The sequence below is a fragment of the Danio rerio genome, chromosome 5, assembly GCF_052040795.2.
Source record: "Danio rerio strain M-AB ecotype USA chromosome 5, GRCz13ab, whole genome shotgun sequence".
In the NCBI taxonomy this organism is placed as follows: Eukaryota; Metazoa; Chordata; class Actinopteri; order Cypriniformes; family Danionidae; genus Danio; species Danio rerio.
Genome location: NC_141025.1, coordinates 45,290,763 through 45,303,224, shown reverse-complemented (window position 1 = coordinate 45,303,224; position 12,462 = coordinate 45,290,763). Strand labels below are relative to the sequence as shown.

Sequence of the window (12,462 nt, the reverse complement as noted above, 5' to 3'; positions counted from 1 at the left end):
CAAGTCCAAGATGAACTGAGAGTATTTGTTGTTATGCTGCATCTTCTTTTGTTTCAAGGTAACTGTGTAGTTACTAATGCAGTCAAAATCTGTTTGCTAATTGCAATCACACATGAAAACATTATTGCATCTAAAAACTTTACATTTTTGTGCGCTAAGCTATGATTTTGTAAAATAAACAATGTGTTAGTTCATGAAATATGGTTAATTTTTGTAAACTTATACAGTTATATAAAACTTCCATGTTTTTCACATAAACATTCTGGCAACCACAGCTGCTGGTATTTTTTTGGAAATTTAACAGATATTTTACACAATAAGAGTTTGCTAATTAACACTCTCTTGGTGTTGACAATGTTAACACTTTCAAAAGTGTTATTTTTAACAATTATAGTGGTTCCCATATAAACTCTGAGGGAGTGTTAATTTTAACTCCAAGGTAGTTAAATCTACTATCTAAAATTTGCAGTGTGCTGAGTGAATAACAAAGCCCTTTTACGTTATTCCGTTACGAACATTTATTTATTAGAATGAGAGACATTTGATTAGCAAGTCCAGCGGCAGAGGGAACATATTGAGGTGGCAACATCTGTACAATTGGGTACTAATATGCCCTTTTGAGGTACCACTGTGAACTCTGGGTACAAACAAAGTCCCTTTAAGATGTATCTAGAGTCTTTGGTACAAATGAAGTGCCACCTGAAACTTTCTTCTAATATTACCATTTTTCAGGTTTCTATGTCCTGGTCCAGAAATGTCACTTTTATGGTGAATAATGAGTTATTTTCATCGCTTTCAACATGAAATAACTGAACATAAACATGAGGCTTTGAAAAATGCTCATTTTAGAAGAAAATTACAGATGGAACTTTCTGTAGAGGTTTTTGCATCTAAACTCTTAAAATGTGTATAATTTGAAAAGGTACTGCCCCAGTGACAGCTCCTCTACCTTTATTTCTGAGAGTGTACAGAATTGGTGAGCAGAAGCAAATTACTTAAATAATAATATTTCGTATATCGTACAGACACCAATCCTTTGAACGATAGTTTATGTGCAAGGTTTCAGAGCATTTAAAAATATGTAATGTCAGCCAAGTTCTATTATACTGCTGTCTGCTTGTAATATAAGGTTATGGGGAGGCGAGCCTTTAGACATGCCACTCCCTCATCCTGGAATACTCTTCAGTCTAATCTAAAAATGTCTGAGCTCATCCCAATCAAATCATTTCACTCTATCCTTTATAACAAACAACGACAGTCCATTTCTCAATGTATGTGTTTTTAACATACAGTATTTTAATGTGGTACAGCTGAATAACTAATCTGTATCTTTACATTTTATTTATTATTATTTTTCTTCAGAAGTCGTGTGTTGCACAGCTCTTAGCCAGGTCACCCTTGTAAATTAAATCTTGATTTCAATGGGTTTTTGTGGTTTATTTATAAACTAATTTCGAAAGGATCACGTGCATATGTTTGCTTGCAGCCAGTCCTGCATTATTCAATTTATGATTCACCAATCAGACGATTCCTAAGCCACTATAAATATCCTAAATTTCATATAACAGCCATCTTCGTTTTGAACATTCCCCCCTTCCACCCCTTCTTCTCCTCCTTTCCTAGATGAGTGGCATGGTGGCCCAGTGGTTCATTAGGTACTACAGCAGGGGAGTTTTCAAGATCTAACTGAGCTCAAACTCCCCTCTTGGCTTACAAACGGGAGGAAGCCCTGGGCTTAAGGAACTTATGAGCTCAGGGCTCTCTCCCAGGTCAGCATGTGAACTCTTTTCAGCATGTGAAAGCACTATTTGCTAAAGCACAATATTGTAATCATAGTAGTGTCGTGACTCACTAGTTATGGTTTATCCTCTCAGCTAGGCTAGTTTATATCAATAAACCGCAGTTTTTTTAAAGATCTTATTTTTAAAAAGTGTGTACAGTACATACCATTTTGAGAAATTTTGAAACCTGATCAGGCCTCACTTTTTCCCCAAACAATTCTTTCTGCTCCTCATTAAGAAGTGAAAGATTTAGATAATGGCTTGCGCTCTTTTACAAAGTAAAACAATGGATGTTTTATAGGACAGAGATCTGAAACAATTAGGGATTCGTAGATTTCACATCTGGAAGTAGGGCAAACATTTGCACATTCATCTCTCTGAATTACATTTTAAAATAGTCATAGATCAAATATAGCACTGTTTTTAAGCAATAGTTTCTACATGAAGCCGTTAGCTTTGATTACATTTGGTCTCTGCCTTTCAAACGGCTGTAAACATGTCTCTGCTTTAAAAAAACAAAACACATGGCATGTAACGGCTACTTAACCTACATTATCAGACACAGTAAAAAAAGTTTCTATATTCAGGGTGAGCCGTTACATGACTATGTAAGCTGGATTAACAAACTTCAGCAGACAGCTCCACCACCTTTGGTAATGATAACAGTAAGAACCATGTGTAAAATAATAAATGATGTAAAGTGTGTGATAATTGTGTATGATTTGTGTAACAGGAAGTGTACTGAATCCGTATCTGAGCTGGCGTTGTGTGAGAATCCTCCTCAGTCTTGCAGTGGACGATCATGAAAGGCTCCATTGTGGACTTTGGCTGCTTGTAAAGGATTGTTGGCTGGATTCTGCCTGTGAACGCTTCACTTCCAGACCCTTTTCCTGTGACTCTTAGTCTCAGAGCACATGCTACGTCCTCATAGACGGGGCTTTATGTTCTTAGTCCCTGAGAACTGGTGAAGAGAAAAAGGGAAGAGGAACCGTCTTTAATTGAGAAGTCTTTAGATGGTCTCTACGAAGTTGGCAGGAAAAAGTCCCTGGCGTCCATCTTTGCTGCAGCCCCTCCACCACGCTTTGTCGATTGTTTCCACATCGCTGATGATGTCACCAGGTTCAAAAGACAGCTCAGTGTCATCCTCTGTGGGGAAAAGAGAGGTTTAAAAGATTGTTCACCCAAAAATAAATATATTCCTGGATTATTAAGTCTCCCTTGGCTATTAAAGGTGTATATGATTTCAACTTCAGAATCGTAAAACGCCTTTTACATCATTATATTACTAGTATGAAAATCTACCTCAAACCATGAGTTTATACACTATGGATTGCTTGATAAAACAACTTGAAAAGCGTGTTCATAAGACTGTCATCTTTATACTCATGATATGAAGGAGATTTTATGCATGCTTATGACAACTGCCATTGCGTGTCGTACTGTACAATTAGCTATGTCATTTTAAATGCAAAGATGACATTGCTGGAGATGTCATCGTCATGACGACTTGACAAAAAACAAATACATCAACACTTGCCTTTGTCTTTGTCATGACAACTTGACCTTACAGAGAAACATAACTTGTCATAAACATGATTGTCATGAGGCCATTTAATTGTCATAAATATTTTTTCAGAGGAAAAAAAAAGTAAATTGTCAATAATCATTTTAGAACAGCATTATTAATATTTAAGGATATTTAGTTCAATTTTTACCACCACAGTGATTGTGATGCTGTTATGAAATTTATGACAGTTATAATGGCCTTATAACAATCATGTTTATGACAGGTTTATGGCAACTTATGACAAGACAAAGACTGGTTATGATCTATTTGCTTATGTTAAAGACATCTGAAACAATGTCATCTTTGCATTTTAAAGGATTCAATTTTAAAGGAGTGAATGACACTTAATAACAGTTGTCACAAGGATGCATACAATCTCATTCAAATCAAATCACTCAAATCACTTTTATTATCACATCTTCAGCAGCATGTGTGCTATGATGTGACAATAAAAGTGATTTCAGTGATTTGATTTGATTTGATTTGATTTGAATGAGATTGTATGCATCCATTTTTTTGATGGGTTATTTTCACTATTTATTATGGCATAGCAGTCAAAAAAGGAGCTTTGTCTATAAGGGGTGGGTCTTTCAAACCATCCGAACCCCCCTGGCTACGGGCCTAGCATATATAACCATGAAATGTTCTTTTTTTTCAGTAGATGTAATCCCTTACTTATTCCCCCCTTGAAGTAAGCGACACTAACCTGCTTGGTAGTCGTATAAAGCTCTGACGCGCAGAAGTCTTTCTGGTGATGACTAGAAGGAGAAAGACATGTTTTAGAATGTGAAATATTTTTTCGCATGAAAATTGATGATGATTTGTCATGTCAGTTGTAGTACATACTTCGCCATTCTCTTTTAAAACCTCCGTCTGGATTTCATCTTCCTCCTCTCGGTTGACGGTGTAACAGTAGCGCTCAGGTGTGCTGTGCTCAGATACATCCACGTCCTCTACTTGAAAACAAAGTCATTCATCATTCATATAAGCATCACACAACACAGTAGTGGAGTTAAAAAGTACAAAAATCTCAGATGCTTTTCATTAGATGCAGTTCAGTACCTAAAAACTCAAGTCACATCAACTTTAATTCTATATTCTGTGTTGCCTTAAAGCAATGATCTCAAACTCAATTCCTGGAGGGCCGCACCTCTGCACAGTTTAGCTTCAACCACTTCTAACTCACACCTGCTTAATAGTCTCTAGTAGTCTTGAACACCATTATTAGTTGGATCAGCTTTTATATTAGGGTTGGAGAAAAACTGTGCAGAGCTGCGGCCCTCCAGGAATCGAGATTGAGACCTGTGATTAAAAGGGATAGTTCATCCAAAAATGAAAATTCTATCATCTTAAAAAAAAGAAGGTAGCTTGAAGACAGTTGGAAACTGGACACATTGACATTCATGGTATGGAAAACAAATACTTTGAAAATGAATTACTGGTTCCCAGCATTCTTCAAAGTATCTTATTTTGTTTTGATGATGATAGAATTTTTTATTTTGTTGAACTCATTTCGTTAAGGGACAGTTTAGGAAAATGCCTACTTCCATTAAAAGTATAGAGTCAATCGCACAATTTGCACAACAGTTAAAGCATTTCTCTAAACCAGGGGTTACCAACCCTGTTCCTGGAGAGCTACCTTCCTGCACATTTCAGTTGCAACCCTGAACAAACACACCTGTTTGTAATTATCAAGTGTTGCGTTGGGTACTATTAATTGGTTCAGGTGTGTTTGATCAGGGTTGTGACTGAATTCTGCAGGAAGGTAGCTCCCCAGGAACAAGGTTGGTGACCCCTGTTCTAAACAATTTGTACAAACTGCAAAACCTAGTTGATAACCTGCAAAAGCGTGTCACTTGTTCAAAATGGATAGCTCATTCCTAAAAAGCAAGTACTGATGTCAATAAAAGTGTCAGTGTCATCAAAATGAAAAGTCCTGACACCATTGTTTATGAACAAGATAGTCAAATGACTTTGTTCTGTTTTCATTATGACAGTTTACTCTGGACATTTTTTCCAGACAAAAATGTCAGATTTTGGTGACACTTCCTGAAAATGCTCAAGACAGCACTAAATACTATTTGCACAGCCATTTAAAAAATACAGTAAAGTTAGACATCACTACATTTAGTGAGGTATCTGAGTACAAGACACTGGATATGTATGTGTCACATTTTTACTGCATTTGCTCTTTGTAGTTCTAATTTATTCACAGCATTGTGCAAAAGAATAAATACACCCTTATTTACAACAAACACAAACTTCCTTTGGGTATAGCTGTGCACAACTGCATACAATATTGAAGAACATATTGAAACTGAACCTGCAACATATACGGGTCTGTAAATTATTCATGAAATTGTTCAATTTAGAAGACTTTTTTTTTTTTATATCAAATTTGCTTGAAAGAATTTGACAACTAGTTCAACATTTTTGTATTTAATGACTCAAATAATGAAATGAGGACTATTAGTTTTATATGGTATGACTATTCAGCATTCACAGGTTTAGTTTGTTTTGACTGACATGACATAAGCAAATAATAATGTTAAAAATAGCAGAGAGTTGTATGAAAGCAATTGCAATTTGTTGGAAGGAATAAAAAACTGCTACTATGATGTGCACAAATGACTAATTGTTTAGAAAAATGCATTAACTGTTGTGCAAATGTCAATAGTGTTGTAAGAAATACTGTAATAAGCGTAGCTGGTTTAAAAAAAAAACTTGCATTTAATCAAAACAAATTAAATGGACAGTACACCCCAAAATGAAAATTATTTCAACTTTTCAACTTTCAACGAAAGAAGATAGTTCAGTTCAATCAGTTTCTTATTTTGTTTTGATAACGACAGAATTTTTATTTTTGGGTGAACTATTCCTTTAGGTGACAGTTCCATCTAAAGTATAGAGTCAATTACTATTAACAATAAAAAAAATGTAAATTCCTGTAAAAAATGTGAAATCAACGTATGTCCAAATTGTATTATTTTTATTCTTAATTTTTGCCAGTTTTGTTTTTTGACCTGTCAAAAATACTTAACCGATGATGTAAAATGATTTAGCAAATGTCAAAAGGCCTCTGATGGTGTTTTAATCTACATTTCAAGAGTTCACATTTAGATATTGCTTAATAATAACAGCAGGTTTATTGTGCTGTCCAGGGAGAGAACCCTGAGCCTAGAGATAATGGAGCCCAGGGACTCCCGCCTGGTCGGTAAGAATGTAAGGGGGTATGAGATCAGAACAAATGTAATATTTTCATGAATTCACACAGATGTCAATTCACAGAATACTGTTCATAAAGGAGAGGGTATTAAAGTGATTAAATGCTGTTTTAAAAATCATTGTAGCAATTAGTGCATGGCTAAGAGCCGTGTGAGCGGAACAAGGTCGGTGGTGCAAGTGGTAACAGATTTCTAATAATTTAACTAGCAATTTCTGAAACAAAGAGAATTCTAGCTCATATAGCTCATTACCTGTCCCGTTGAGTGGTGTCCCACATTCAAATTCATCTTCTCTGGTCATCAGCTCAAACTCAGATACGTTCACACACAACTCTGAACACACAACAAGATAAATATCAATGACATCCCGACCACAGAAACCTTCTGCATTCACATGTGTCTTCCAATCACCTTGATTCTCTGGTAGATCTTCCTCAGCTTCATCATCTGAGATCACATTTCTGTCTTCTTCAGCCTGTAAATGCTCCTCCACAATAGTGTTCTGGTTGTCCTGTGATTCTGCAGCCGGCTTCTCTGCATCTTCTTCATCTTCAGATTCAGACATGGTTTCCTGCTCTTGCTCCTCAACCTCCACCAGAGGCCTGATTATACTCTTCTCATCCTCATCCTCACACTCCACTTTCTCTGCAATTGTTTCCACTGTTTCTTCATAGTTTGTGCTGCCTTTGATATCTGAAGTTGACGGTTGGTCTGGTTCTTCTACCTCTACTTTATCATCTTCTTCTTCGTCTTCGTCTTCTTCAACCAGCACAGCTCTAACTGTAAAGTCCACTTCTGATTTTGATTCACACAGCATTGGAGAGGCAGTAACAAGATCTGGAGAGAATATATTGGGTTACACTTTAATTTAAAGGCCCACTTTACATATTCTGTTGACTGTGCGTAACTTTCAAAGAACACCTGAGTATTAGTAAATGGGTTACTGTTAAGCTTTTAATTTTGCAAGTACTTTCCAACCCTAACCCTAACCTAACAGTCTGCTTATAATCTAATGAGAATTAATTGACATGTAGATGCAATGTAGCTTAATTCAACAAACGGACCATCAAAATAAAGTGTGTCATAAAATGATTGTTAAACCTTAACCCATCAATAAAACACATATTACCAAACCAGACCCTTATGTGACCCATATCCCAACTCAAAACATTTTTAACAAAGTAAGTACATTGTATTTATTGTTTGATGTAAGTAACTATTAGTGAAGGCCATTAATATAAAGTGGGACCAAATAAATTCATAAAAGGTTTGGTACCACTAAGGTTGAGTGAATAGTGGGTAAATGTTAAATTTTGGGTAGACTATCCTTTTATCGTCACTGGCTTGCTTGGTTTGGGACTTGTGGAGCTGTGCATTGATGGATTTGCTATTCAGTGTTTGGGCTTTAAGTACTGAAATTTAAACCGCACTGAACAGAACTAAACAGAACTTCAACTCTAAAAACTGGACTGACACAGTTTAATTTTACTAGAACTTTTAGTTGCTTCGACACAATATACATTGTAAAAATGTCATAGAAATAAAGATGAATTGAATTAATTAAATTATTATGTCTCTCTATTGTGACTTAAACTCACTTACCTGTAGTGTTGATGGCATTTTCAGAGAGTGAAGCTGTGGGACGTTCTGTAGCGACAGTGAATTCCTCTCGGTTAACCTCACAGATGTACGTCTCTGACTTATTGAGAATGTCCAGCGGCTCTGGAGATGCAGGTGGAGCTGAAGGCTGGACTGGGGCTTGAGGAGGAGGTCGGCTGGGTGGTGTAGACTGGGGTGGAGGGGGTCTGGAGACTGGCAGACTGGGTAGAGGAGACAGCGGCGGGACGGAGCGTGGAGGAGGCGATGTGGGGGGAGATGTTGGAGGGTGCTGTGGAGAAGGAATCCTCCGGAAAGTTGGACTAAGTGGAGATGTTGGACATTTGTAGGATGTGTATGAGGATGTGGATGCAGTACGTGTGAATGGGGATCTTGCAGAAGGACTGAGTGGAGATGTGGGACCAGAGGTGGAGTTAGTCCTCTCAAAGATGAAGGCAGTGTCTGTCAAACTGCGCTGGTAGCGACGGAATGGAGATTTTCCTGGATAAAATGAAAGGAATATGAGTCAATTAAAAGGCGAATTAAAAACAGAGACCAGTTCATACATAAAAGAAGGTAACTATAAAAATTATTCTGAGTTTAACTCAGTTTAGCTCAACTTTAATAATAACAACACCAAAACTCAATGAATTTTTTACTTTTTTTCGACTAATGAAAAATAAGATGATTTAATACATATCAGAATGTCAAAGTTCAAGTGTTTAAATTGGCAGACAATAAAAATGCGGTAAGTACATGCTTTTAATCAACCAAACATTTTTATCTTGGAGTTATCATTGTTTGTTTGAACAGGTCTTAATGGGATAGTTCATCCAAAAATAAAACTGTACTTGCTCTCATGTGGTTTCAAACCTTTATGAGATTCTTTTTTGTTTTGTACACAAAAGAAGATATTTTAAAGAAAGTTGATAACCTGTAACCATTGACTTCAATAGTAGAAAAAACAAGTACTATGAAAGTCATTGGTTGCAGTACATGTTTTCATCATTTCTACAATAATAGCTTATTTTCAGTGTAACAGAAACAAGAAAGTCAAATAGATGTTAAACAAGTGAAGGGTGAGTACAATATGACAAAATAATTATTTTTGGGTGAACATTTTCTTTAAGCTGATAAGAATTCTGAAAGCTGCTTACCTGAGCGTGGTGATCCAGGACTTGAAGAATTTTGTGAAGATGCTGATAACTGTCTGAAAAACTCTCTGGGATTCATGGTGCGCTGGGAAACAAGTGCTGCTGCCTCCTACAGACAAAAGAAGCTTTGTTCAATTCGGCCAATGCCAAGTTCAGACTGCATGATTTTAGCCCCGAGTTTGACTCGCTGACAAGTTTTAGGAAATCGCCGACAAATGCTTGAAATCACAGGCAAATCAGTGCTCGTGCACGTGAGTCACGATCACACAGATTAAAACTATCAAAGACGCGATATGAGAGAATCGCAGATGAGTCGCCGATGCCTTTCAGATATTTGGTGTGCTGAATATCTGGAGCTGTCTGCGATTCAAATCATGCCGTGTGAAATGAGTTTTGACTGAAAATAACATCAGCGATCACCTAAAGCCAATGAGAGAGCAGCATTCACTTGTGTGTGTGTGTGTACCTGCAGGCCAGCATAAGGCCAACTTATTTGGACCCAAGAAATTGAGAAAAAACTAAAGGAGGTTTGACAGGAGCGCCCGTGTCTCTTTGAGGTTTTATACAGAAAGTTAAAAAAGAAAGTTGAGAAGAAAATGCTAATTCCTTCCAAACTCAGGTGAGCAAATATGTACATTTTCTACCCCATTAAAGGCTTTTTTCTCGTTGTGTAGTTAATAACAAAAAATATACTACGTGTTTTTGGCTGTGAGACAAAATTCTTCCTATTGTAAAGTTATGCAATGAGAAAGCCCCTGTCGCTGATTCATATTGCAGTGTAAACAAAGCAGCGACAAAACGCTAGCTCAGATAGTCAAGCAGTGTAAAAACATCTGTGACACGACTACTTTAAAAATCATGCAGTCTGAACTTGGCATAAATGTGTTTGATTTAATAAAGCAAGAGGGTCTTAGTTAGTTTTGCTTCGGGACAAAGTGGTGGCCCAATCAAAAGCTATCAGAATGCAAAACTAAACAAACATTTCCTTACAATCAATCAATTGGGGAAACATATCACTTAGTGCATTTACATGCACATTTATAAACCAATGACTATCTGCCCGATTAATAAGTGGTCATGTAAAGCCCAAAGTCATACTGTACACAGATTAAATGATATACATAGGTAGAATTTAATCAAATTTTCTATCGCATTTAAGCAGTGTTACCTGAATTATTATGGTTTACTATTGTAAATGTTTGTAATGTGCAACCCCAAATCAGAAAAAAGTTGGGACAGTATGGAAAGCAAATAAAAAAATGTAGTAGTAATTTTAACCTTTTTTTTTTTTTTTTGTATATTTACTTTAACTTGTATTTAATTGCAGACAATGCAACAAACATTATTTAATGTATTTCTCAGAATTTTTATGAATTTTTTTAATATTCACAAATTCCAATTTTGGTTCTTTCAACACATTTCAAAAGTTAGAACAGTAAAGCCTTTAGCACTTTGTAATGATGCTACTCAAAAGTTGTCATTCATTTAAGGACTGAAGACACCAAGTGATGAAGTGTTTCGGATGTAATTTGGTCCGATTATTCCTGCAAACAAGTCTTAAGGTGGGCAACAGTACAGGGTCGTCATGCTTCAAAATGCACCACACATTCAATGTTATCTTTGCTAAGGACACTGACACATCCCCATACCATGACAGACCCTGGCTTTTGGACTTGTTGTTGATAACAGTCTGGATGATCTTTCTCTTCTTTGGTCCGGAGGACACGGTGTCCATTTCTCCTAAAAAAGACCTGAAATACTGATTCATCAGACCACAGTACATGCTTCCACTGGTAGGGTGGATGGTAGGGGTTTCTTTGGGCACAGTACAGTTTAAACTGAAATTTGTTGATGTAACTATGTATCGTGGTACTTGACACAGGTTTGCCAAAGTAATTCTGAGCCCATGTGGTGATATTGCTTATAGATAAATGATTCCTGATGCAGGACCATTTGTGGGATCAGAGATCCCCGTAGTTCAGCTTAGGCTTACGCCCTTTTCTAAGTGCTGAAATTCCACCAGATTCTTTGAATCTTTTAATTATGTTATGCACAGTTGAAGGTGAAATATCCAAATGTCTTCCTATCTTTCTTTGAGGAACATGTTTTTTGAACAGTTCAATAATTTTCTCACTTATTGGGTTGGCAAACTGGCAGTCCTCGACCCATCTTTGCTCTAAGAAAGGACTAGACCTTTCTTGGATGCTGCTTTTGTACCAAATCACAATTATCCCCTGTTGCAAATGACATTATTTAACTCATTTAACCGATTACTAGCCCTGAATTGTTCCTATCAAAACTTTTTTTGGAACGTGTTGCAGGTCAGAATGACAGGAAACGACGTACATACTGTAATGAAATCAAGTTCACCAAACAAAACATGAAATAGTTTGTGTTCATATTGTCTATATTGAGAAATCACTACATTCTTTTTATTTGTGTTTTCCATACTGTCCCAACTTTTTCTGATTTGTGGTTGTAAGTGTAATTGACTTGACTAAGTAAAATAAAGTATGTTTACACATTTAAACATGCTCAATATGATTATGTATAAACTATGTTTATTCTTGTCGCTGTGAGGCTAGGTAATACATTTATTTTGTCTTGCACTTAACATAATCTAATGGCTATATATGCTTTTTTTATTATTATCATTCCTCTTATTTTTTTATTCCTCTGAAAATCACAGCTAATAAAAGTAATAAATAAATATTAATGCGTATAACACAATATGCTTTAATATGTTGTTGCTTTATTAGACTGCACAGAACAACATTATAAAAAACTCTAAAACATATTTAGTATGATAAAACTGTGCTGCTTCTTCTTCAGGTGATCATAACCAAAAGAACCAGAAGTGTTCAACTGTGGCATAATAAAAGCTCCACTTCTTCTTGCTGTGTCACGCTCTTATTTCTCACCAACAATTACTCAAGCACTCTCATTTCATGTCAATGGATTTTAGTCTTACTCTGCTCCATACAACTATAATAACAAGTTTTGAATACTTTAGCTCATCCGTAAACATGATTTCTGCAGGAGTCCCGTAGGATGAAATGAAGATTACAAATCCTATGATTCCTATGATAAAACTGAAACCTACAGATAAGTGTGCTAAAGCAGGATTGGAAATAAATTCT

At 36.2% G+C, this 12,462-nt stretch overlaps 1 protein-coding gene and 1 long non-coding RNA gene across 10 annotated transcripts in view; both read right to left on the bottom strand.

The window, feature by feature from the left end:
* Nucleotides 1-12,462, bottom strand: part of LOC147844337 (uncharacterized) — a 528,347-nt gene that overhangs the window by 280,978 nt on the left and 234,907 nt on the right. The gene's annotated exons all lie outside the window — the stretch shown is intronic.
* The window catches only part of si:dkey-40c11.2, a 78,683-nt gene that overhangs the window by 3,879 nt on the left and 62,342 nt on the right, over nt 1-12,462 (bottom strand). The window contains exons 10-18 of one of the 9 annotated variants that reach the window (XM_087253951.1): nt 9,326-9,431; nt 8,175-8,669; nt 6,984-7,409; nt 6,825-6,905; nt 4,195-4,304; nt 4,055-4,106; nt 2,396-2,927; nt 1,541-2,319; nt 494-994 (exon numbers count right to left, since the gene is read on the bottom strand). In XM_087253951.1, coding sequence (XP_087110077.1) covers nt 2,791-2,927; nt 4,055-4,106; nt 4,195-4,304; nt 6,825-6,905; nt 6,984-7,409; nt 8,175-8,669; nt 9,326-9,431 — 1,407 coding nt within the window. In that variant the 3' untranslated portion in view covers nt 494-994; nt 1,541-2,319; nt 2,396-2,790. Of the gene's footprint in view, nt 1-493; nt 2,928-4,054; nt 4,107-4,194; nt 4,305-6,824; nt 6,906-6,983; nt 7,410-8,174; nt 8,670-9,325; nt 9,432-12,462 lie in introns of those variants that run through there. The other 8 variants (XM_087253955.1, XM_087253956.1, XM_087253948.1 and 5 more) reach the window with 8 other exon arrangements.